Source organism: Cyprinodon tularosa, unplaced genomic scaffold, assembly GCF_016077235.1.
Source record: "Cyprinodon tularosa strain WSP-4 unplaced genomic scaffold, ASM1607723v1 ctg942, whole genome shotgun sequence".
NCBI lineage: Eukaryota > Metazoa > Chordata > Actinopteri > Cyprinodontiformes > Cyprinodontidae > Cyprinodon > Cyprinodon tularosa.
Genome location: NW_024039721.1, coordinates 45,152 through 72,752, shown reverse-complemented (window position 1 = coordinate 72,752; position 27,601 = coordinate 45,152). Strand labels below are relative to the sequence as shown.

Genomic DNA, 27,601 nt, shown 5'->3' with positions numbered 1-27,601 from the left:
CCATCAGCAATTTGGAATGAAATTACCTGATTTCTAAAAAAAAAACTTTCTTGTCATTTGAACGTGATAAAGATTATTAGGTTATATCTCAAATGGTAAGTAAAGAGATAATTTCTTTATGCCTCTATACAGTTAAAATATTTATATGTTTTAATGTGTTAAGAGATGTATAGCCAAATAACACCTCAAGCTAAAATTCTAATGAATAAACACTTTTTCTCAAGTATGGCTGGACTGAAAAAAAATGTGTAAAATGGGTTTATTACCATGTTTTTTTAACACGTAGGAGGAAATTTTTTTGGTGATAAGGTACAATTACAAACAGATGAATTTGAAAATATTCAGTGTAGAATAAAACTTTCAAGTTGTATAGGAATGTTATGAGAGTAGAGAAAATTTGTGCATGTTTTTGCAGAGGAAGAGCCCAGAAGAGTGCAGATATTTTTTTTTAATGAAATTAAATTGAACCGAATTTCACTTTAAAGAAGAAAGAACAATCTGAGATTCACAGGGAAAATAATAGAATATAGTCTACTTTTTCTAGATGTTTGTTAATCTGCATAGTTGCTCATAAATAAACACATTGTCAGAAAATAGTTTTTATATATAAAAAAAATATAAAGCTGACTAAAAGCTTCTCCATTATTAAACTGGTACTTTATTTTTTTAGGTTTGTGACACAATATTGAACCATGCAAAACACAGATTTACCTTCACGAAGCCTCAGAAGGGCAAGATTTATGTACAAAACGTAAACCTGGGTATGCTTTGTTTTTATAATGTTTTTTGTTGTTGCCATTCGTTTAAATACACTGGTGTGATAACTTACCATATGTTTGATTGGTTTTTGGTATACGTCTATTTTGAATTTATTGCCCCCCCTGGAGAAAACTCCACCAGCCGCCACTGGCCGAGTAGCTACCGTTTAATAAAAATGAACATCCAGCTCTCCCATCTTTCTGGTTATGATAAACACACCTCATTGGATCATCACATCATAGGATGGGCCCAAATAGAAATAATAAAGACAGACATGTATGTATGCAGAGGTGTTTTTTTTTTTTTTTTACAGTTGCACATTTCAAAATTCAGTTTTCAAGTTCATGTTTGTTGACAGATATTTAATGAAGATAAATTGTGCCTACATCAGTAGTGGATTGGAGATATAAAGTTAAGTTCACAAGTGGGCCAATTCAATTCAGTTTAGTTCAGGTAAATATTTAATGATGCAGAAGATAACAATCTGATTGTTCAATTTATTTATGACGCTTTATAGTAATAAATAAAGTGCTATAAAATAATTGCTCGCGTGTTTGCAATAATCATCTGTGTCCATGCTTTTTTGAAATAAACATTTGCCTTGTGCGCTCGCATTTTACTTGATACCCTATTGTGCCTCTGTATAGTATTGGGTCAGCTGACGTCCCTGGTCCCTGATATAGTGGCTATGAAACAACCAAAACGAATGAATTGAGAGCAATTTTGCATGCTTAAGTAATGATTTAAACGTATTTAAAGTGTTAATTAACACACATTAAATTGTTTGCAACCAATAGACTGAGCTGGACCCAGCTTAAAAGCATTTTTGCAAATTCTGTCTGAATTTTGTCTTGATTTATTTTACACAATCTCTTTTTTCCTTTTCATCACCTGCTGAAAACAACCAAATCTAAATAAATCCTCTTTATACATGTCCACCTAAGCTCTGTATGTTAACTATAACTTATTGATAGTTTCTGTCTATTTTTCTGTGCTTTTCTTTTTTACGAAAAACATGGAAATCAATGTTATTTAGGGGCACCTGAAAACAAATAAAGCAACAAATATGCTTTATACGGTGCTGAAATGACGCCAGTCTTTAAATTTTCTTTATGAGTTGATATATATATATAATTGTTTATTTATGTATTTTTTTATTTTATTTTATTTTTTTTTTTTTTTTGGAAACTTGGTACGTTATTTTCTACCCATCGTCTTATATGATATATATTTTTTAATCTTTTTTTGGGTTGATCTGAAATTTCCTCTTTAGATATACTACCGTGAAGGCATCATGACGTAGGCGTAAAACTCAAGGCGTGAAACCGTCACTTTTTTTTTTTTCCTAGTAACGTTTGGTACTTTATGAGACATTCTTCCATTGACCAAAATAAATTAAGATAAAAATATAATGATAATAATAAAAATAAAGGATGTAATGGCGCGTTATGTGACGTTTCACTTTAGAAGCCACGCCTACGTTTCCCGGCGTCCATGCGCTACGTCTCTGTAGCTCAGTTAAACCCACTCACACACCCACGGCGGCTTGTTTTGCCCACAGAGAGGAATTCCACGCTGGATACCAACCTTCACTTTAATGATATAGATGTCAGAACGTTCATTTGTCTTTTATTTTAAATCAAATAGATCAATTTCCTGTTCAAATAGTTAGCTTGTGGCTAACAAGTTACCTGTGAAGAATGAAAACAGGCAACGAAAACAGCAGCAGCAGCATCATGGACATGTTTGAGCAGGGCAAAGTGCTGAAGATCTGTGCACCTATGGTTCGATATTCAAAGTAAGGACTTTTGCTTGTTTGATCCGACGGTGATGTCATTTTTTTTTGTGTGTCCGTTGTTGTTAACATATCTTTTCACAGGTTAGCGTTCAGATCTCTTGTCAGGAAGTACAACTGTGACGTCTGTTTCACCCCAATGATTGTAGCAACTGACTTCTTGCGATCTGTCAAAGCCAGAGACAGCGAGTTTACCACCAATGAACGTAGGTGCTCTAACTATTATTTATTAAATCTTGTAATAACCCTGCATAATGCATGGTAAACAAAGGTTGGTGGCACTTATTAGTGTGATAATCATATGTTATTATGTTTTTTCTCAGGTGATCGACCCCTCATTGTGCAGTTTGCAGCCCATGATGCTCAGACCTTGGCGGATGCAGCTTGTGTGGTGGCCCCTTTCTCGGATGGAGTTGATCTTAACTGTGGTTGTCCTCAGAGGTGCTGCCAGTGGGAGAAAAAAAAAGACCTCATCTATTATAGCTTTTACTCATGCTTTAGTACTTTCATTTTAGGTGATTGATTTCTCATAAACATGCCAGTCTGTTTTGACTGGGGATGGGAATCAAAAACCTGTTCTTGTTCAGAAGCAGTTCCGTGTGTTTCAATTCCATGGCACCGTTTGGCAGCCGGTTTAACGATTCTCTTAACGGTTCCAGGCAGCACCAGAGCTGCGCTGGGCAGCACGACTCTCCCCAAAAATGGCGTCCCATCGGATAAAGCGGTCGAAAGTTTGGCTTCATTTTAAAGAAGAGAAAGATGGCAACAAGGCGCTTTGCAATCAGTGCAAAGTGCCAATTACATCCGCAGGAGGAAATAGATCCAACATGCAGAAAAACCTGCGCACACAACTTGGCATTCATTTTAATGAACGCCGTGTTTTTTATGCTTCCGGACAGAAGCTAAAGTTACGACCACCATTGAAGGCAACTCTGGTGCTAAGAAGCTAGTTTTATATCACTTGCTGTGCTTAATGTGGTTCCTAGTAAATCATATGCAATTTCTGGAAATAAACCCATTTCCTACCTCTTTTTTGGAGTTACTAAACATGCTATGAAGGTGCTCTGCGAGAAAGGTGACACTCATTTATTTAAATCAGGGAGAGATGAGTTTATTTTCCGAAGATGTACAGTAATGCTTTTTCATTAAATGGATGCCTTCTACCTTAGATATAGATGACTGTGACGAGACGGGTAGCCTAGCTGGCTAAGAGGCTGGCAGCTCCCGTTCACTGCCTTCTGTTTTCGCCGAGGCAGGCAGAAATAGAATGTCTCAAGCGAAGGTAGACGAATGTCACCAAACACTTACCAAGTTCATTGTTTCACAGAATCGATAAGAGAATCGATAAGGAATCAAATCGTTTCACAGAATTGATAAGGGAATCAGAATCATGAAAATCTTATCAATTCCCAACCCTAGTTTTGAGTCTTTATGTTAGAACAAATGCATTCAACTTTATGCTCTCTTATACATGTAAACCTTTAATTAATTCGTTTGTTGTGTTTCTTTAGATGGGCTATGTCAGCTGGTTACGGTGCATGTCTCATCAACAAGCCTGAGCTTGTTAAGGACATGGTGCGACACGTCAGAAATCAAGTGGACAACCCAAACTACACTGCATCTATCAAAATAAGGTAAAACCTGTAGGGCTAAGATAACTCGTAGGTCATGCAACCTTTAAAGGGACTTGGTAAAGTATCCAAATGGGATTCCGTAGGGTTGTATGTGATAAACCAACAGAAAATTTGGATTTAGTCTCCTTTATTCCATTACTCCTAAATCAAATTTAGTTCAACGGGTTGCCTTGACAACCATTGTAAACAAAATCTATATGTGTTAGTTTAATCTCAGGATAGGCTTAAAAAGATGTGGCTCAAGAGACGTTTTGTTGTAGTTGAGGCAAATGGAGATCTTTGAAGTTGATGGAGGCAAACTTAATTTTTAAATATTTCTTAGTAAAAATCAGTTATTTTCTATTTTCCTTCCACTTGTGGTGACATGATCATTTAAAAACTTGAATATTTAAAGGTGCAGTAGGAGATCTTTTCTAATGCATTTTTTACGATGTGCCTTAACGATTTCCCCACAGCCACGTAGCAAGCAGTAAAATAGAAGGTCTGGAAGTGAAAATAAAATAAATGATCCTCGCTACAGTGAGAAATCAATGAATAAACCCAACCAATCAGAAAAGACGGTCAGTTGTACACGATTGGTTCCATGACATGTCAATCATGGTCGTCTGCTTGTCGCTCCCCCCTGAACGAATCAACCTTCCTAATGCTCGTGCAGGACGCCATGGCTGGAAGCTAGTCACTGTTATGCTACATTCACACCTAAAGCAGCAAGAGCAGCAAAAACGCCGTGCTGCTTCATTTTTGATGCTTGTACCAGTTTAGTTCTGATGCGCGGCTGAAGCATCTCTGTTGCTCTGGCTGTGCGGTGGAAAAAGTAGGTCTGATTCCCGTTGGATGGAGCTACCCTATCCTTTCTTTGCCTGTAACATTAGCAGCTATATTTGCTGTGATCAGTGGGTAAAAAGTAGTTTGAATTTATTTTGAAGTGAGAAAGTCCACCTGAAAACATCGTCAGTACAGTCAGTTCATCCAGATTACCATCCTGCCTTTAAATATTATTTCTGTCGGAGCCGCTCAGACCCCCTTACAGCGGCGGTGCGCTGCCACTAGGAATCCCATTCAACAGCGGTTTGCAGCGGCGGCTGGAAGGCACCAGGATGATAAAAGCGAACATATTTTGCCGGCAGATTTTGGCATTTTAAATTAATTTAAGCGTTAATAACCTGTTTCAGAGGATTGATCATAGCGCTCTGCATCATCACTGCTCAGACACGCTGCTCTAAACGCGCTGCAAACAGCATGCGTGTTCATGTGTTTTAAAGAGGTGGTTTCGAGGGGTGGTCTGAAGGGAGAGGCAGGCTGTGTGTGTTCAAAACTATTGCTTGCTGGAGCCGTTTTTCCCAGATCTCCTACAGCACCTTTAGGCCTGGTACTGAAATTAGAAGTGGCCATTCGTTTCAGTGTTTTTTCTAAAGACGCTGCCACACCCACAGGATCCACAAGGACTTGAAGAGGACAGTGGATCTGTGTCAGAAAGCAGAGGCAGCCGGTGTCTCGTGGATAACGGTCCATGGCCGAACAGCAGAGGAACGCCACCAGCCAGTTCACTATGACGCTATAAAGACAATCAAAGACAGTGTATCTGTTCCTGTCATTGCCAATGGAGATATAAAGTACCTCTGTGATTTGGAGTCTACTCACCAGCTCACTGGTGTGGATGGTATGTTTGCTTGACCAGCTGTCATACATTCAGTGATGTCAGCATGTCTTTAATTGCTAATGCTTTTTTTGTTTGGACTGCACCCCTTAGGTGTGATGGCTGCCCGAGGATTGCTGGCAAACCCCGCCATGTTTGCAGGGTATGAGGATACTCCGTTGCAGTGCATATGGGACTGGGTGGACATTTCCATTGAACAGGGCACTCCATTCACATGTTTCCACCATCATCTTATCTATATGCTGGAGAGGGTCAGCTCCCAGCCTGAGAGAAAAGTCTTCAATTCTCTATCTAGTACCTCTGCTGTTATAGATTACCTTCAGAACACGTATGCCACAGTTCAAGATCTTAAAAGTTAAGCATTCATGAATGTTTTCATTTAACGTTTATATGTTTCTGTTTTTATGCCAAATAAAATTTCATATCTTTGCCTTTATTCCATTTTCTTTTCCCAATTCCTGTATAAATGTTTTTATTTCAAATTTCAAAAGAGTTATACCTGAATTTAGTTTCCTGAATCCAGTTTATTGTGCATTGAATAAATATAAATGCACAATATTTGACCATAAAATACGTATATTGTAGGAAGTTAACCGGAAAAAGTAATTTGAAATGGTTGGATTTTTTTTGGAGGTGAGAGGTGTTTTGTAATAATATCGGCCATTAAAACATGGGCATGTGGAGTTTCTCATAAAAACCAGCAATGTATAGAATTTTCTGCTTATTTCTATTGTTGCCAAAGAACTTGTAATTTAAAAATAGCATTTTTTCTGTGCGAAAAATGTTTTCAAATAAGGATTTATAGTGCAATAGTAGTGTGTCAAATGTCTTGACAATACAGCTGAAATGTTGCTTTTAATGTAAAATTTTGAAAAATAACTTGAGAGTTGATGAGAAGATCACTACATATTTGCATTTTATTTGCACAATGTGACTCATTTGTACGTCACAATTTCCACCATATTGTGAGTGGCAAAGTGGTTGTTCAGCAGTAGGGTGTGTATCTCGACTCACAGGGTTTTAGGTTAAGCCGTAGACGGTTTAATCTGAAATTCTATTAGCAAAAGGGTCTTGATATCATATAGGAAATTATATATTTAAAATTAAATATTGATCTAATATTAAATGAAAAGATTAATATGTCCAAGTTTCGCATAGATAGATAGTAAAAAGTATTTTCTGGAATATCAACACCATAAGGTTCCCTTGCTCTGAAGAACATTGTAAAGAAATGATCATTTACAAAATACATTTTTTTCAGTCCATTTTAAGTAGTCTACACCTTTCTTCTACAATTTTTCTAAGTATAGAAAATACCAAATTTTTTAAAGAAGGTAGTTTTTGAAAAATTTCTAAAAGTTTGAAATTTTACGATATTAGGGTCTAACAGTTACACAGGTTTTATTTGTCATTTTGTTTACACAAATGTAAAACAAAACAAAAAAAATCGTTTGGAACTGCTCTCTGGACAATTTCATCTTTTTTAAAAGTGCAGCCTTAAAAAATAGTAAAAAAAAATGACTGTCAATTTACATAAATTTTTTTTTTATGTAAATAATTAAACATGTTTAAACGTATTTTTTTTCACTAGTGTGTATCTTATCTGGTATCTATTTGGTACATTTACAGGTGTAATATATTGATAATGTATATTTTTTTAACCTTTTATCTTATTTTTAGTAATACTAAAGCTAAGGGATTCTTAAAGAGTAGTTAACAGTTATTTGGCCATTGTTTCCACTGTTTTTCCGAAGGGCATTGCCACTCGCAATATGGCGGCCGTGCCGACGTATCGTTTCAACTAAGAAACGAAGGCATCGCATGTGTCAGGTCTGGAACAGGAAGAGGTGAAACAGGAAGACAAACTTTCTCTGAGAAGAAACTCCCCCCTCCGTTAGCATTTGGTAATTTATCGGTAAGTTTCGCAGGTTTAAAAGTAAAACGCCAATAAACCCTCTATACTATTATTTGACATTTTAACCGTTCTCATTTACAAGTTAACGGTAGCTTTAGCTGAAGCAGTTACGTAGATTAGAGGTTAGACTTGTGATATAGTGGTTCTATTTAGCTAATTTTAAACGTTTTGACATGTGTCCTTTCTTCGTATAAGTCGCTTTTTTTCATTAAGAGGCACCTTAATTTTTTGTTTAACTGTAAACCTATAAGTTATCTTTTTACTTGGAAAACTAGCTAAGTAGCACATTATGCAAGACTTTAGCTTCTGACTGCTGTGTCTTAGAATGATTATTTATGAAGCTGGTTCGACTTGTTGAGCGAGCTTTCTTCCTCAGCTTTCCTATTTTGGGTATTTTCAGGAGACAAAGATGACTTTACAGTGGACTGCCGTGGCTCTCTTCCTCTATGTAGAAATAGGCGTCATCCTCATCCTCTGCTTACCCTTCATCTCAGCCAGAAGGTTGGTATAAGGAGACCTGAATCCCTACCTTTAATGAGATAAGCATACACTTACTTTGGACATTTTAAGATCATGGTAGAAGTTAAGGATTTTGTCTTTTACTATAAATACACTAAATATGCACACATCACATTTTTTTTGTCTGTAAAATAAAACTACGGAAGAAATGTAAAAAAAGTAAAAAAATTAACTGATTTTTGAATATTATTTCAGTTTATTATTGGAAAAATTCCACAATTCTGAAAGCTGACAAACATGTTAGCATCAAGGTGTAGCCATGTCTGTTTTAGAGACTAGCTCTCTTGTTTTAATTACCCTCTGCTCTTCCATTAGTGAAATAGCATCACCGGGGACCCCCCAGGCACGTAAAAAGTTGCCTAATTCCGTCATTTTCCATCAATGTGTTACAGGCCCACCCAAACAACTCACATCTTTGTCAGTGAAGCGCAGTGCTCCCACATCTCTTTCTTCATGGTGCCCATCTACATTAAAGGAATAGTACACCCAAAACATGATTAGCCTTCATTTTCTACTCACCCCCATGCTGAACAACACTCTGGAGTACTTTTTTGATATCTCAAATGCATCTGGAGATCTGGGAGGCTTCTTGCTGTCTGCTGACATTCAAATAATGGAGGTCTATGGTGACCGAGACAGAAAGGTCCATAAAAGTCCACAAAAAACGTGTCAATATTTCTCCATACTGCTCGTCCAATGTATTCCAAGTGTCCTGAGTCGGTAGCATCCAGAATTTACTCGAAACGAAGTCATTTAGAATGTTTTTAGAGCATAAACAGTAGTGTATAGGATTTCCTGAAAGCGCGCACATGCGCGTTCACGACGCTACGGAAGCCGGCAGACCAAACCAGATGAAAGTAAGCATTCAGAGTCTACTCTGCCAATAATGCAAGCGTAGAAGAAGAAATGTGCTGTTTACCTGTGCAAAGAAAGAAACAACGAAAGAAAAATGTCTGAGGACTTCAGTGTTGAGGAAGAGCATGAGTTCTTTGCCGAGCTGAATGCGCTGGTTTGGTCTGCCGGCTTCCGTAGCGTCGTGATCGCGCATGTGCGCGCTTTCAGGAAATCCTATACACTACTGTTTATGCTCTAAAAACATTCTAAATGACTTCGTTTTGAGTAAATTCTGGATGCTACCCACTTAGGACACTTGAAATACATTGGACGAGCAGTATGGAGGAATATTGACACGTTTTTTGTGGACTTTTATGGACCTTTCTGCCTCGGGCGCCACAGACCTCCATTATTTGAATGTCAGCAGACAGCAAGAAGCCTCCCAGATCTCCAGATGCATTTGAGATATCAAAAAAGTACTCCAGAGTGTTGTTCAGCATGGGGGTGAGTAGAAAATGAAGGCTAATCATGTTTTGGGTGTACTATTCCTTTAAGATCCAAATTCTGAGATTTAAAGTTAGAATTCTGAGATTTAAAGTTAGAATTCTGAGATTTAAAGTCAGAATTCTGAGAAAAATTTCAGAATTCTGACTTTCATCTCAGAATTTTGACTTTTTTCTCATATTATACTAAAATTAAATTTAAAAATCAGTTACCTTTTTGTTTTCCAGTGGCCCTAATCCTTTTCCTTTTTGATTTTCATGGCCTTAGATTTGAGGCAGTTTAAAATAATACATTTCAAGGCGTATATTAATTTGGAAATCAAAGGATGATTAGCAACAAGGCTGCATGACATTACTGTGTGCAATGTTACAGTAACAGAGCGCCGTTCTAACCACTGTAAGCACACTTGGAGGATTCAGACTTTGTATATCATACAGATATTTGGCAAGTTAGATGGATTTTCAAAGCTGTTGCTTCTCACAGCTAACTATGTGACAAATGCCCAAGAAAAGGTAACAGCATCATAATATGATTAGAAAGCAGGCATTGAAAATACTTATTTTTAATTTTATATCATCTTCACAATAGTATCGCCATCACATATTTGTTCTTATACTGCTCAACCATAAAGGTCAATTTACTGATATTTACTTTGTTTTGTTTTTTACATTATATCAAATACTGTTCCTTTCTGAAAAGAAAGTAATGAAAAAGATGATCCCTGCTAGAACATATTTTCCAACAATACACATCTAACAATCATTAACCAAATAAAGGAAATAGCTGTAGGGCAAAGAGTTATTTACATCTCTAGGCAAATGTTTGATGCTTGTTGAGAAACGTTTGACAAGTTCTAGAGGAATCTATCTCAGTGGCCTCCATTGTAATATACTGCACTACATGAAAACCTAATTCTTCACTTATGTGCCTCTTTATACATTTTGCAAAAAGAATGTAGCTTTATTGAAAGCTACATTCTTCCCACAAGTTAATCTAAAATTTAGTTTTTACCTTGGAATATATTTTAATTTTGAAATATCCAGTCTAGGCATCTCCAGTTATTCATTCACTTTATCATTTTTGTGGAGAAAAATGCACACAAATGTTGTTCAACCCTATTTATCAATCCTCACTGACTTAGTTTGATAGACGACAAACATAACAATTAACATAAGATACTTAAGTACTTTGTTTTACCTTTGCACACTTAAAATGCTGGATATCCAATTTAGTTATTTAATTTTTGAATGAGTTGAACTGTAAAAGAAAAATTACAGGTTTTACTTGGACACCCTACGCCAGAGTTCAGCATATTCTCCAGTCCAAAGAAACATCTTTGGATTTGCTTCTACCAATATGATTTCCCTAAAGCCACAAAGCCTCCATGATGCTTTGGAAAAAGAGATAACATCTATAATGTCATTCTGATGTTGAAATTCCACTGAGATACACATGGAAATGTTTTTTGTTATCTTTAAATGTGAAAATGTTGCTTAGTGTTATATTCTTTTGGCCAGATCATCTATTTAATATTTCTACATTACCCCCAAATCTCAAACGTGTTTCTGTTATTTCCTTGCAGATGGCAGAGCATCTTCCAGCTGAGAATATGGAACTGGATGGCTAAATTCTGGAACAAAGTTTTTCTCACTATGATCATAATCCTTATTGTTCTCTTTCTGGGTAAGAATTAATGGCTCTGACTTAGTCCACCCCTTTGCCCGTCCTTACAACCAACTCGTTGCATTTTAGCCCCGTCTCACTTCCAGCATATACCCGTAGTGAAACGATTCCGTATTTTGGATGAAATGTGGAAATATATAATCATAAAGTGTCAGTTTTTCTTTTACAGTTCACTCTATATATATATATATATATATATATATATATATATATATATATATATATATATATATATATATATATATATATTCACTCTTCTAAACCATGTCAGATTATTGCCTCTTATTGATTTTAAATTAATCTGGATTTAGAACATTCTGTCTAACTATAGCAGATTATTAAAGATTATTTTAAATCATTGATTTTATGACTGCTGCAAAACATTGTCAAGGCAGAAATGAATTAGTGAAAAACCTAAGGCTACAGCCTCTTTTAACGTGAAAAATAAATCTGGTTTGAATGAGTTAATCTACAAAGGTTCAAAATGAAAAAGTTTTAAAAAGACTAGAACCTGAGAGAAAGACCTAGTGGGTAACTTTTCTTTAAAATGTATTTTTACATATTCTTAAAAACTGTAATTAAGTCATGACTGTGTAATCTGGGACAAATAATCTGTTAATAAAAATCAGGCTCCTCATAGTAGTCCCACTTCCTGTCAGAAACAACCGATCGGAGCGACCTTCAAGCTTAAGATTTGCAGTGTGCTGCAGCTTTTCATTAACATAACGCGTATCATTGATGATTATTCCCTTTTATCCCAACTTTCAAGTGAAAATGGCATAGATTTTTCTATTTTTTGCTTTAATTATCGAAGGCCCTGCTTATTAGCCTATGTGTTTTTATTGCACTCTTCACTTTAGACCGGACTGTTGAGCTGCAGAGGGAAAAAAAAGGAAAGGACCTAAAAGACTTGCTGGTTCAAATTTCCAGACTAAATGCTGATTTATACTCAGAAACCAGGTTGTCTGCATGTGTTGCAGTGATTACAAATGTGCCCCTGCCGAAGACACTCTGCTGCAGCTCTCCAAAATTGTAGGTGACCGCAGACAGCAGGCCTCTGATTGGTCAAACCTACATTTGTTCTACACTATCCGTATTTCCTGTTGTTTTGTTTGTATGACCGCCATTGTGGAAAACAACATGTGAAGTTGGACCAGCTAGAAGAGCGAGGTGCGCGAGAACGCTGGGACCCTTTTTCCACCTGGATCCCCGCTCTTTTTCGCTCTCATGTCCCTCAGTTTTTGCACAAACTTGCCCCCACTTCATCACCACCTCGGCCGTATCTAGACCCACAGCTACTTTGTGATTGTCCCTCTTGTGTTGTGGCGTGGAATAACATAGTGCAGACCACGCTTCATTTTGGGCATAACTCAAAAATATCTGCGTTCTCAGAACTTCTCATCTTTTCTTTTTTAGATGCCGTTCGTGAAGTGAGGAAATACTCAAGTAGAGAGATTGGCACAGATGCAAAGGTTCAACCAAACATGTTTGACCACCTGCACATGAAGCTTTTCCGGGCTCAGAGGAACATCTACATCTCTGGTTTTGCAGTTTTTCTCTGGCTGTGGGTGTCTTCATTCATGTACTGTAAACCCAAACCCAGTTGGAGACCATGCTGTCCTCATGCTATGTTGTTGTTTGCAGGGTTATGAAGCGATTGATTACTTTAATTAACCAGTTAGCGGCTTTGTCTGGGACAACAGCTGCTCTCCAAACTCAGGCTGATAACGCTAATAAAGCCGCAGAGAACTACAAGAAAGATAACGAGCAGCTGAAACAGGTAGGCCTCACATATACAGGTACTAGATCATGCCACAAAAAAAAAATTAATTAGTTTACTTGGTGAATTAATGTTAATCTTTCACTGTGTGATAAACTTGGACTTTGCGTTAATTTCAGACCCTGATGGAAGGAGTGGGGGATAAGGTAACAGCAGAGGGCATGGAGCTGTTGAGAAAGGAAGTGGGGAAACTGAAAGATGAGCTGAAATCCTCTGGTGACGGTGAGTTTATTTGTCCACATCAGTCTATTAGTTTGCATTGTAACAAGTAGAAGCTACTTTAAAAGACTTTAATGTTCCATAACCAACCAGCCTAATAAAATATTCAATATGATCTGGAATTTATTTCATCTAAGGAATGAATAAACATTTTTGGATTCTTGACAATTGTTTATGTGTGTAATTTTGAAAGAAAGAATAGAAATAGAAAAATTGTAACGGATGATTTATTCTGGTAAATCTAAGAATGTCTGTGTTGCAACGTTCAGATTATTAGTTAAAGTGATCAGGAAAACAAAATCCAAGGATTAATCTCACTACACATCATGTTAATGTAGTTATTTTTTTTATTATGATCTAAATTTCCTGGGGAAGCAGGTACATTTACAGAGACTTCCCTGTTCTGATGTGCGATTGCATCTCTTTGCAGCCTTGAAGAAATCTCAGTCAGAGGCCGATGAAATGAAGGTGAAGATGGAAGGACTCGGCCGGGAGTACGAGAGGCTGCTGAAGGAACATCAGGACCTCCAGGTCAGAACAAAACATTTAGCAACACTGATTCAATGCACCAAGCAAACAACAGATAGATACACAAGTTTCTCATTATTTCATCTTTAATGTGGCATCATTCTGCTGCCAGTCATGTAGTTCTGGTATTTTCCCTGGTATTAAGTACAATAAAAATACAAATATAATCTCAATGAAATTTTTTATGTTTAATGCATTCTTTTTTTTCTTATTTAATATCATGATTTATATTGTTTTCAGAATCGGTACGATGATGGGAACAAAAAGGACGACTAGTGGCGATGGTGCAACTTTCTCAAATTATCAAGGAAGCCGTTAAAACACATGGCATCCATCCAGTATGCTGTCACCGTTTACGTTATTAAAGCTGGGTTGGATTCTCTAAAGAGGAAACCTTAGACTAATATTAACGGTTTACACTTGGGTGAATATTTGTTTTTATAGTTAAATGGTTCTTCATATTTCCACTCTAGCATAAGTAAAATAATTTCAGCTGAAAGCAATCAGCCAGCACATTATGCAGGATGAAGGGGATAGTTATTTGATCACAGAGCGCATAACGAGTTAAATTAAGATGAATGCTTTCCAGTTGGAGTTGATAATTCAAGCCCTTCACACAGATCAGAGTGCATTTGTAAAAGATGAATATTTAAATGAATATTTCTGCATGTACATGCTGATCTGCAGATGATGCATGCAGGTAGACCTTACCCTAGAAGAGGCTTCTTCACATTTCTGCTGCATTTCAGCCAATGTTTCCTCCCATCCAGTGAAATGAGATTCTACCACATTTTGAGACGTTAAACACATTTTCTTGTTTTTTTTTGTTTTTTTTTTTTTTACCTTTACCTGTTAATACTGATTAAAATTTGTCACATGTAAACAGAGTTTATTGGATAAAATATGACCCTTTACAACTATGGGTTAAAATTAAAAATAAGACAAAAAAGATTTTAGTTCCAACATGTTCCCTACATGTCTAGTCATTGCACTGCCTTTCACAGTTATGTTTGAACAAAAAAAAAGAACATGACTGTTTGATCATCTTTCTTTAGATAATTTTTTTGGTTACATTAGTTAAGATATGTCACTGTTTAAAGATTTCTTGTTCTCTATGCTAGTTATTTTAGTAATTCACAACATGATTTGTATGACCTTATCAGGTTGTGTTTGCTTCTTTTGTACAAAGACATTGGACTGAAGTGCCTTTTCAGCTGGTCTTTAATAAAAAATAGGTTTGGTTATCCTTTGCTTTGTTCCTTTCATTGATAAACACTACCACAGCCATGGCATTATTTTTGATAGTAAAGTTTTATTACTGATTGACATGTATGATATTCACATTTTACAAAAATAATCCAAGATATATTTTTACAGTCTGGTTACTCTAATGCAGCTGAATGCCTTTTATATTATTGGTTTTCTTTCAGTTTGTGTCTGCATCTATTTCACTGTGCCTGAAATTGAGTCAAATAACCAACAGACAACAGGAAAAAACACTTAAAATAGATTAGACAGTGAAAATAAAACCTTTTTTTCTTTCAAAATATAAATATTTTTAGACATCACCTAAAAAACATTTAACTGATAAGATTTTGTTATAAAGACAACCCATGCTTTCAAATCTTTAATCCTTGCCAAAAAAAACACCGTAGCATCTGATTTGGTAGTTGAATGACTTTACAATCCCACAAAATGTTCTCAATCCTGCATAAAACACTCAAACACAGATTAAGCCAGCATCAAACCCTTTATACAAAAAAAAGACGCAATTTTATCACCATGTGAGTTAAACCTTTTTCTGGAGTTTCTCCAAACCTGATTCTTCCAAACTCTTCGCGTACAGTTTTTTTGGTTCATAAAATTTGTCCAGCAAAACAAAAATCAGAGAAAATTGGTAAGACAATTCTGCAGAATCCCACTGCTAAACTGTAACATCTCAGGTTGCAAAATTTCAGAAATGGTGAAAACAATACATCATTTAACAGAAGCGGTGGCTTGGAGAAAAAAAAATTCCCTCTGAAGCATCATGTCACAAGTTATGACATGTTCTGATGTTATATGTAACTAAAACAATGAAATCAGAGAATCCATCCCAACTGAAGAACTGGAGCAGTTTAACAAAAAGAGAAAAAATTGAGCAGATTGAGATTAAAATGTTGTTTTATAACTAAACCACAAGAAAATGCTTTTTAAAATTCTTTATTTTACGGTAATTTAAAACAAAACCCCCTCTTGGCTTAATGTGACTATTGTGTTTAGAATGGAAAATACCCAATTTAGCAATGTGTTTTATGTTAAACACTTTTATTGGCAGTAGCAGGAAGATAGCTTACAGTGTATGCATGTCTGCTATCAAATATATATAAGAAAATGAATCTAAATGATGTAACCAGTAGAGCTTTAAAGATACATTATATAGCCGAAAATTATTTGCTCAGTCATCCAGATGATTGGATTCAGGTGTTTTAATCACTTCCATCACCACAGGTGTATAAAATCAAGCACCCAGACATGCAGACATCTGTGAAAGAATGGGTCGCTCCCAGGAGCTCAATGAACTCCAGTGGGGAACTGTGATGCCACCTGTGCAACAACTCCAGTTGGGATTCTTCTCCCCTAAATATCGCACAATCAGCTGAACCATAAGAATATGAAAGTGTTTGAGAAGGACAGCAACTCGGCTACAAATTGTTTGCCCACGTTAACTGATGGAGGGGGTCAGCTCCAGAGCAGTGGAGACACGTTCTCTGGAGTGACAAATAACTGTTTTCCATCTGGAAATCTGATTGATTATTCTGGGTTTGGCATTTACCAGGAGATCAGAACCTGCCTGACCGCATTGTGCCAGTGTTAAAGTTAGGTAGAGGGGGGATTATGGTGTGGGGCTGTTTTGCAGAAGCTGGGCTTGACCCCTTAGTTCCAGTGAAAGGAACCCTGAATCCTTCATCACAAGAAGACAATTCCAGCTGCCAACTCTGTGGGAACAGTTTGGAGCTGGCTCCTTCCTCTTCCAACATGACTGAGCACCAATATACAAAGGAAGGTCCATAAAGACATGGAAGGCAGAATGTAATGTGAAGGAAATTGACTGGTCTGCCTGGAGTCCTGACCTCAACCCGACAGATCACCTTTGGGATGAATTAGAGCGCCAGTCCTTCTTGTCCAATGTCAGTGTGTGACCTCACAAATGCGCCTCTGGGAGAAGAGTAAAAAAAGATCCTTAAAAACTCTCCTAAACCTTTTGGACAGCCTTCCAAGGAGAGCTAAAGCTGTTCTAAAGGGTCCAACGCTAGGAATGGGATGACACTTAATCTCATATGAGAATCATGGCAGGTGAGCAAATACTTATGGCTATATAGTGTATGTTTGATGTTTTTAACTTTGATAAATATTTCTAAATGGGATCTGGTCAGTCTTTCAAATCCGCTTTTGTAATTCATATTTTTGCCACCTGTTAGGTTTTTTTTGGTGTTCGCATATATTTTCGAAAATTAAAATATCAGCAGGGAAATAGAAAGAAAGATGTTTTGAAAAAATTATTAAAGATCCCGCTGAATCTTTGGGGAAGAAAAGTTATATAAATCCATTGTTTGACGAGTGGTGTTCTAATTCCCACTCAATCCTGGTTATAATGAACATGACAACATTAAGTAATCAAAAACAAGATAAAAAAAAATACACAGCAGCCTTTCTTGGAGTGACCAGCCTATTGAAATGACTCAAAGAGTTAATTGGTGAGTTATTAAGACAATCACTAGAGAATCCAAAGCAGCATCCAAACATCCATAGCACTGCAGTCTCAGCTAAGATCAGCATTCATGGTTCTGTGCAGAAATGGCATCATAAAAACTGCTGACCTAAAACACCAACTTTCTTCCCAAAATGTTCATAAAGATGCTTTAGGATTGAAAATCAAACTATTGGGAAATAGTTCTGGAGTATTACATTTTTCAAAGTATTTCAATAAAATACTGTCATACCGACAGCCATAGTGGTAGTAGTGTGATGGGTCCAGACCATCAGAGTAAAACAAAAACAATAAAACAAAAGGTTTTTGAGTGGTTTTGACTAAATTATGACTTCAGATCAGTAGATGCTGTAATATAACCTGCAACAATCCAAAACATACAAGCCTGACAGAAAAATAAAAGTAAAATCTTAAGAAATCTGTAGGGGACAAGTTATTTTTTTTACAGTTTTTGTACCAAAAAGAAAATCATACAAAAATGCCAAGCTTTCCTCATTGATATATTGAGCTTTAATGGAAATGAAAACCATATGTATTTTGTTAGAAAAAAATGGTTTATATTGTTCTACTCATTTTGATTAGCTGAATAATTCAGGACTGATCTGATTTAAAAATTAAGGAATGGCACAAAGTCAGCATTTAATTGTTTTTTTATCAACTGATCAGAAACCACTGATTTTTAACTACTGAGTGCTGTATAGACGATTACAATCACTAAGTTTCTATTTTCTGCTAAAACATTTCATATTTTTTTATTTTTTATTTACAAACTAATAATTTGGTTATTTTTCCAGTTGTCTAATATATAATGTTCTTTGTTTTTTTATATATATATATATATATATATATATATATATATATATATATATATATATATATATATATATATATATATATATATATATATATATATATATATATATCTTAAAGCAATTATTTAATAGTTACTGAAATTACTTTAAGAAATTGTCACTTTATCAAAAAGAGTTTTCTGATTATTGAAAAAAAGCTTACAATGAGAGTAAAACCTGAGCAGAGATTGATTTATGGTTTTGGCACAAAGGACCAACGGTCACAAAGAGAAACACACAAAACTACTAATTAACATAGCATATTCAACAATCTCTGGAGATATAGGAGCAAAACATACAGAAATACACCCCATGGTTCCACTTGAAACACTTACCCTGTTCATCCATCCCCATAAAAACACTCTACATAGAGCATACTAATAAACAAGAAACGCAACACAAAATATTTTGCGATAAAACACAATAATTAACAGATCGTTCTCAGAACTATATTCTGAACAGGGACACAGTCTTTAAAAAGGTTTAATTTGGTGTTTTTTTTTTCCTTACAGCTTAATTAGATAGCAGCTCTAACCATGTTTATTGTAGATATACAATAAAAACGTTATGAGCAGATTTTAACAAAACAAAATTTAATTTGATGACGGTGTATTCCACTTTTTTTTACACCATAAGGAAACAGTACAAGCTGCAATAAAATCAAATTGAACTTTAAAAAAAAGAAAAAAAAAAGGTCAAAGGCTTTTTAAAGTTTCACCACTTCTACTCAAGATTAATGACCAGCAGCTCGAAATGTTCTAAAACTCAAATTGATAAATCTTCACATGTGAATCAGGAGGACAGCTGGAAAAGAGGTAACTGTTGAGTGAATGAGGCACATACTGTGTACTTAACATGACATCGCCAGCTGCAGCCTCCAAAACATCCCAGGAATACGTCCAGACTAGGAAATAAAAGTAAAAACTAAATAGAACATTAGTAGAAAAGCCTCCTGGGCGTAGGATTTCTAGGCCATTTCACCTATTTTGTTTAGCAACACTTGTAACAGAGATAAACCATCTTTATTTTTAAATGATAATCTTCAAAGGCAGCTCAATAGATGCTGGTGTTTAAAACAAACTGTACTGTTTTATTTTATTTTTTATAGTGGCCACCACTTCCCAGTCACATTTCCAGTCTGAGCCTTGTTTCCGGATTGAAAGTTAAAGAAAAAAACGTCAGAAAGTACATTCCAAAGATACGTCAGGTGAGTCAAACTTCATCAAGATTCTCAACATCTTCACACATTCAGCAGTACAAATATAGATTTTTATGGTCTACATCCAGTGATTTAACAAAACGTGATTCCCTGCAAATCTTTCATAAGTATATATATATATATATATATATATAAATATATATGTGTGTGTGTGCATTGGTTGGTACATACTTTGGATGTACTTTTCCAGTGATGAGCATAAAACAAATGTTGAGTCTCTTCTGCTTGTGAGCAGTCATAACTGTGCGTGTCTGTCTGTGCTGTTGTCTGTCGCGTTCACACCTAGATCAGAATTCAGAATCACAAACTCCTCCTTCCTGAGTGCCTCCAGTTCGGTCCCACCGTTTGTCAAGATGCTTTTTTTCTCCTCCTTCAGCTGCCGGCTGAGCAGGATGAAGCCCGGGATGCAAATAATGAATGAGATAGTCCTTAGGCTCAGAGTCAGGCCCAGATAAGCTATCCTAAAAGGGAAGAAAGTGAAGAAATAAGAGTGTTTTGCTAAATTGTAAAAAGGGAAGGAAACATTATGAGTCTGTGGGAAATCTGGAATATAAAAAGAGCCTTGAGGTTGATTTTTATTCATTTTTCTTAAAGGTAAAGTGGAGGATGTTATTTTTCCGGGTGAATCATCACAATAAGTGGTCCTCCCAATTGTCAATCATTCTTGTGATATGTTTACGTAAGGCCTCCTAAGTGCTCGTCCCCTATTTTCACTTACCAGTGAAAATTTCAAATCTTCTTTAGGAAAGTAAGCTTGTATGAGTGACGCAAACAGCAATTTTTTAACAGAGCGTGCACGCTCTAACACACGTTTAATAGGCGTTCCCTCTCGGAAGCGGGTACAGGGTTGTGCATATGCATTTTTTTTTTTTTTAAGGAGAGGGGGTGGGTCTTTTCAAAACTTCATGAAATCCTCCACTATACCTTTAATATCAAAAGAAAAATAACCGCATTAAAAAATAGCATATAACATAAAAGCAATTATACCACATACTAAGAAAATGTATGTATATTTCTAACTTCAAAGAAACTTTTGCCTTTATCCACTAGACATGAGGATTATAATCCCAAATCACCTGAATAGGAGAAGTTTAGCCTAATTTAATAACAACATCTGGGGGGAAAAAGGTGTTGTGGGTCATTTTAAACACTGAACATAAATGCTTGGTTTCAAGTGTGCATAAACTTGGTGATGCTGAATGTCATAGCAGCCTTGGGTATTCTGGATCATTTAGTCCTCATGATACATGTCCCATCAGGTGGAGCAGTGGTTTAAGTCCCTTGTTGACAGACATTCCATGTGATGATCAATGGCTTTTCCTTCTCATTCCTCAGACCTGTATTTTTTTAACAGTATATGTTTCCATTGAGTTCAGTTCAGTCATAGCCAACCGCAACCTCCAGTTTAATTTTTATGCAGATTATCTACAGATTATCTACGGGTTTTGCTAAATGCCTTCTAACAACACAACTGCCTTGACTCTATACTAAGAGAATGGTTCTCACAAATCTTTCCTTAATGAAAGTAAAACTTTTTTTTGGGAACAGAAATGTATATATATAATATAAATATATATATACCTCAAAACAATTTTTGTTTGGAACTGCTTTCAGCTCATAAAACCGTTGTCATTTCTGTTTTTTATGATTAAAAGTTTCTGAAAGTGTCTAATTGTTTTTTATGTTCACTCACTATCTTTTTGTCTTCCTGTTACTAACTTCCTCTGTCAGTGGTAAAAATGTCTATTCTGTGCTAACAAAGACCAAATAGTGACGACTTAATATGGTAAAATGCAAGGCAGCATCAGCAACATTTTAGTTGTTCTAAAAGACTTTATTGTATGACGAAAAAGATGTGAATGACTTTAAACCAGTTACCACCATGGATATTGAACTGTGAAGGTGAATATTGTAGTTTTTACCTATATAAGTTTAATTGATTTATTCATTTACACAAATCTAATCACTACCTGTAGGCGGTGGTATTATAAATTCTGCAGGCTCCAACTCCTCCACATCGTTTCTGACCCCATTTGAGGCATGTGGTGTCTATGATTGCTCCAAAGTAGATGGGGGCTGGGATCCCTGCTGTAGAACCAGAAGGCAAAAAATGAGGGTTAGAGGTGACTCCCATTTAACCAGTACAGAACTGCTTATAATAGTTGAAATCACCATTAATCTGAATAAAATCCACTGGTTTAATAGCATGAATGAAAATGTCTTTAGTAGGCTTTTAAAAAGAGGCATTTTTATTCCAAAGCGAGACACTTGACCACCATCAGATGAGCTTTAAGGTACTTACCAAGTGTACGTGTTGCCAAAGCATGAAAACCAAGCGCCAAAGATTTTAGTTGTGGTTTTATGCACCTGTATAAAGGAAAAATACATATGTTTGAATATTTACTGTGGAAAAAACATGTTTTATGCAGCAGTTCCCAGAACACATAAGCCTGGATGAGTTTGAGATTTACTATTCTATTTATTAACTACCAAAAGGGTACGTATAATCTTCGCTGTTATATATCTAATATACTATGCTGCCACCTGTTTGCCAGACTTTTATCAATATGTCATTAATTTTATTTTACAAATACTCTAGATAATTTATTTAAAATCTTTCTAAAAAGTAAAAACAAAAGCCAAATAAAGAATGTCTTAAATATATTGTTATTAATCACATTTCTTATTCATTTAACTGTAAAGTGATTTGGGCAGTACACATTTCACTAACATGATATCAAACATAAATAATCTTTGGTTCAACCTAACTAGAAATTCACACTATTCAACTTTATAAAGATAAACAATAATCTAAGATAATTAAAAGATGGGTCTAGCTGTTCTACAGCCAGTTTGAATTGAACAGAGATTAAAAAAGATAACAATATTTTGTTAGTATGAGACTTTCAAATTAATTTTTAAGTTTAACTTTTTAGCTTTTATTTTTAAGCCTAAAAAAAGAAGTGAATTAACATAAAATGCCAATCTCTCACCTACATTTGAAAGTATATTTGATATGATTGCCATAACAAAAAGGCTTAAGAGGCAAATAAGGCAACAGAGACTATAATGCTCCACAGGAGTTTTTAAGCTCAACTAACGCCGACAATCTGACACACACAAGTGCTGTGTTTTATATTTAAAACCAGAGATAAAGTCCATTTCCAGCTGACAAACTTAAATACAGACCCACTCCTTTCGAAGTTTTAGATTTTAGAACATAAAAGAGATATGATTTCCACTAAGTTTTTAACTAAACTCGGCTCCGCTTCCTTTTATTACCGTAAAAGAAAAATCTTAAATAAAGATGCACTGATTCAAAAACTAAGTGCACCACCTAAAAGGATTAAAGAGGGACAGCAGTGGCCATCTGCAGATATTAGCACCTCAGTAACAGGATTTGACAAAGTGTGTTAACACAATGCAACGCAGGAAAGAATTCAGAAGAAGCCGGTTTAAAATCATTCATGTCAGAAAAACACTGAATGAATACGGCTGGTTTGAAGTGAAAAAAACTCTTCTCTCCTATAAATCATGGCTTAGGTCTGAAAGGCTGTATCACATTGAACAAGACATGGACCCATGTTTGGGGGAAAAAAAGCTGAAATAGTACATCTGCACAAACACCGTGGTGGACGGCACGCCCCGCAAAAAATACCAAACTAACTTTAGGAGGACCTGCAGAATGTGGCGAAACCAGCAATGACTGGGCTACCTTTCCTTTGTAAAAACATGGTCTATATTTCTGTTTTTACATCCATAGAATAGCTTCTGGATGGAGCTGTTAAGAAGTACTTTATATTAACATGTTTCTGAATGGACATACTGAGACGCTCCAGGAGTAAATTTGCTCTCCATAACATTGTCCAGGCCTCAGATACCTATTCAGATAACATTTTCTATCTGAATTCTAATAACTGGCCACATGGAGGAGCTCAAGTTTCTTCAGTTTCCTCTCTGTGAATGAGCCAGTCTCATCCTGGCCAGTTACACACCTTCTCCATTGCCTACTTAGGTTTAAGTAATGAACGACACCCGGTACAACACAGAAAAATACAATTTCTGCCATGATAGTTCAGTTATTGCTTTTAAAAGAGAAGTCCAGTAATATTCAGAATTCAAACTTCTGAAAGTAATTAAAATATGAATTTATTACATGCTGTTCAATAAATAAGTGTTTTAATTAAGAGTAATTTTCATTTTTACTGTGCTTTATCAGAGACATCCATGTTTGTCAAAGAACACTACTGCCACCGGTATAATTATTGTTGATTGCAGATGTGTCTCATAGTTCCTATTGATTTGGCTTGTAAAGCGGGGAGAATGGTGCTCAGCTTACCGCACAGTGACCTTACTGCCGGAAGATGTCAGGAGTGAGGTGTTACTATATTTCGGCAAAAATAGCCGGTCCCGAACTCTGTGATTGCAACGAAAATTATTGTTTTTATTTTTTTTTTGCTGATTAATGCTAAACTCATTAAATCACTGCAAATGTAGGTATTAGTCTTAGGCTGACCGGACATTTCCTTTAATCCTATTTACCATTAGATTTTATAATTTAATGTGAAACATGAATGCTTTGCCACAATAATAGCTGTTATCTTTTATTTACCGACTGAATCTAAAGAAGGTTTTTGCAATTTTTTAACTTCACAATTTTATCTTTTGTGTGAAAAACTGATTTTGCTCTAACTGAACAAATAATTTGGGGTTCTCACATATTTGTGTTTCTGATGTGTTTATATGAGATCTTTGGAATAGAAATGAAAAACAAAATCAAACTTTGATAAAACAAATTTTAAAGATAAAAAGCTTCCAGTTTGTCATTTTACTTTGTTGAACTAAAGCTAAACTGCATCTATCCTTATTATGCTGTGATGTGAATACAGGAAAATATCAGACAGCAACAATTAAATGCATAAAATGACCTAATACTTATATGCTGTGACCAGCTCTAATAATGACTGGGTTATAAAACCAGGACCTGGATTCCCAGTCTCCACAATGGAGGTAGACCAATACACCAGCTACCTGATATTAGCAATTTTTTTGGTATTGGCACAGGACAATACATGCACAATTCATTAGTGCATTCAGCAGCCAATGCCTTGAAATCATCTGCAGCTCATACATTTCCGCTTCCAACATTAGCTATCAATTTGTTTTATTTATTTTTATTGTGCCTGTTTGTTTAAATTGAGGCCTGTGTAACTATTGTTATAATTGGGTCATTAAGGGAAAGAGCAGTTTAAAAAAAAAATCTAAATAAGCATGGATGGGTCAGTCTCTACAGGATTCAGTAATAATGTTAAAGGTTAATATTGTTAATATATTAAAATTTCATATCCCCGCACATTTTGTGATTTAACTTTATCACGTCATTGACTCTGTATGTTTTGCTCAATACAGTATAACACACTAATTGAATTAAATACATTTTCACCACAGCTGTATTATTCCCTTGTTTTTCTCTGTTTTATTGGCAAGAAAAATATGTGTCATTAGTTTAAAATTAAACAAATGCAGTTTATTAGAATGGAAGTGTTTTTAAAAAGCAAGAATCTTCAGCCTTCAAATCAAATAGAAAATCCATTAAAAAAATTAAGTTGGGATTTCACCTGAAGACTTTTATTACTGCAAGGCAACCATACTACCAACTGTGTCATTTTGCAGCTTTTCAGGTTAAACATCTGGATGTCTGAAGGTCCTCAAAGATTAGTAATTACACATTTTTTTTTTTTTGGCTATTCGATTATAGATTTGAGTCTGACCTGATGAGAAACATGTAGCCTGGAGTCCCTCCAAGCGAGATGATGAAGGAAGTGATGACAGAGAGAGCTAGGAAGTATGGGAACATCCTGTCGCAGTCGTCCTTATTGAGGCACTGACCTGTAGCGGCTGTAAAGTTACCAGCCACACTGACACAGCTACAGTTAGAGAAGACCTGGAGAGACATGCACAGTCACACATGAAGCAGGACAATGACATATAAACACACACTGCAATACAAACTAAATAGGAACACCAAAAAAGACAAAGAACAGTCCTCTGTTTTGTAAATAAGATTTTTTTTTTATTTGCAAATGCATTCATGCTAAATCTTCTTAAATGTTGCTCTACATATGTTTTAACATACGGAGTTTAAAAACTCACCGTGTCTTTCCCTGAGCCTGTAGACGTGGTGCAGCCAGCGAGACATGGAGAGACATATGTGATGCCATTCCGCCCACACACCGGGTCCCACTCACTCGATGAACAAACGCAATCTGAGTTGCAGGGCATGAAAAGTGTTTGTTTGTCATAACTTACAGTGTCTACACTGAAAGAGAGAGAAGAAACAAAGTGAATCACAGAGAGGCAATTTTAAAGGTGCTACTGCAAACTGGAAATAAAAATATTTCTTGTGAGTAAGAACTTCCTTATTGAACCCATTAAAACAAAACACATTCTAGGATAAAAATGTCCAAAGTTTAATAATTTACCTCTCTGGCTGCTAATATGTTGATTTGCCTGAGTAAATAAGTCTAAAGCAGACTCAAACCAGATGTAATTAAAAACAAAGCTCTCAATTTCACTGTAATAACTGACCTATATCTCCACTAGAAGCACAGAATATGTGCTGATGTCATTAGTTGAAACTTACTTGTCGTACGACACCGTCACTCCGGCTACTTTGGCGTTCTCGCAGCTCATTGCGAAAAAGAACATCGACAGAACATATCCGATCAAGGAGGTGCAAAAAGCAAACTTTGCTGCTCCCATAATGTTCAGTTTAAGCCTTTTCATCAGCAGACCACCAGAAAACATCCCCAGGGCCACAGCAGGGATGTTGATCACTCCTGAAAATAATCACAGATTAATAGCTCTTAAAAGCTTAACCATAACTTCTGACAGAAGTAAGCACAAGATTGCAATTTCCTTCGTAACTATGACTACACGAGTAGCTGTGGAGAAAAATATTCTTTTTATTTTATGCGCTGGTATTTCTATTTAACATTCGGGCAAAGAGACCGTCTTTGATCTGTTCACGCCATTAACTCTGGTCACTGATTTTGCATTCTCTTTCATATGCATCCAGCTCAGTGAGCGCAGTCATCTCCCTTAACAAGACCAGATGAGCCCAGATTTTCTCATTTTACTCTCTGAACTTCATTACCTATTTTATTTCATGTGCATACCAGTTCTCATTTTCACAACACTGCAGCCGTTGTTGTCATGGCAGCTGCTTTAGATCGAATTAGAAAATACAGCCAAGGCTAAAATAATTAATAACTCCCGACACATTTACATTTAAAAAATATTTTTCTCTGAGATTTTTCTTTACAACTTATCGATTATCGATTAAAAATTAAAAGCATAATTGGCCTTAAAGCAAAACACTTTTTTATGATTGCCGACCAGCTTCTGCATATTTCACAGGGTTCTGACACTTTATGATTGGTTTTGAGTTTCAATTTCTGTGATCATCCTGATTTTGTTCCCTCCATAGATTCGCTATTATGTCATGACTATGGCTGGGCAGTACAAAGAATTAACATGACTTCCAGTCAGAGGAAATATTGGGGATGGATAATATGGGTGTAAAATAAAGAGGATACAACTCTTTAAAAGCATCCTAAAAATGTAGTATCTGTCTCTTATATAAAAGATTTAAAAAAATAACCTGTGCTCATAAAAAACATCACAAGTAAACTGATTTTAGTTGAACTCAACAAGCTAATTATACAAGTAAAGCACCCATGCATAAAGCACAAAAGCCTGATAATATATATATAATTTCAGTAGCACAATACAACACCATGTTAATGTGGAAAAATACATCTTATTTAGTTTGCGCATATTTTACTCGCCTTTTCTCTTGGTCATTCTTCAAAATTGGAAAGAAGAGAGTTCATCTCTTGTATATGATGCATATGTGCATCAATATTTACAAGTCAAGAATAAGCTACACTA

At 35.8% G+C, this 27,601-nt stretch overlaps 3 protein-coding genes across 3 annotated transcripts in view; 2 read left to right on the top strand and 1 right to left on the bottom strand.

Annotated features, from left to right (window-relative positions):
* The first annotated feature begins 2,242 nt into the window (after positions 1–2,242).
* On the top strand, positions 2,243–6,281 carry dus4l (dihydrouridine synthase 4-like (S. cerevisiae)). The gene is made up of 6 exons (XM_038275152.1): positions 2,243–2,557; positions 2,639–2,760; positions 2,878–2,995; positions 4,066–4,188; positions 5,622–5,848; positions 5,939–6,281. Exons 1-6 carry the CDS (start codon positions 2,460–2,462, stop codon positions 6,202–6,204), a joined length of 954 nt encoding a protein of 317 aa, XP_038131080.1. The 5' UTR covers positions 2,243–2,459; the 3' UTR covers positions 6,205–6,281.
* A 1,350-nt stretch (positions 6,282–7,631) lies between these two features.
* bcap29 (B cell receptor associated protein 29) lies at positions 7,632–14,469 on the top strand. The gene is made up of 8 exons (XM_038275153.1): positions 7,632–7,760; positions 8,161–8,261; positions 11,200–11,300; positions 12,717–12,864; positions 12,945–13,080; positions 13,200–13,302; positions 13,730–13,830; positions 14,068–14,469. The coding sequence occupies exons 2-8, from the start codon at positions 8,170–8,172 to the stop codon at positions 14,101–14,103; spliced, it is 717 nt and encodes a 238-aa protein (XP_038131081.1). The 5' UTR covers positions 7,632–7,760; positions 8,161–8,169; the 3' UTR covers positions 14,104–14,469.
* Positions 14,470–18,894: 4,425 nt separating this feature from the next.
* slco1c1 (solute carrier organic anion transporter family, member 1C1) overlaps positions 18,895–27,601 on the bottom strand; it is a 53,007-nt gene continuing 44,300 nt past the window's right edge. Inside the window, exons 10-15 of the mRNA XM_038275154.1 lie at positions 26,292–26,487; positions 25,802–25,967; positions 25,420–25,592; positions 21,951–22,015; positions 21,619–21,736; positions 18,895–20,109 (exon numbers count right to left, since the gene is read on the bottom strand). Coding sequence (XP_038131082.1) covers positions 19,884–20,109; positions 21,619–21,736; positions 21,951–22,015; positions 25,420–25,592; positions 25,802–25,967; positions 26,292–26,487 — 944 coding nt within the window. The 3' untranslated portion in view covers positions 18,895–19,883. The remainder of the gene's footprint in view (positions 20,110–21,618; positions 21,737–21,950; positions 22,016–25,419; positions 25,593–25,801; positions 25,968–26,291; positions 26,488–27,601) is intronic.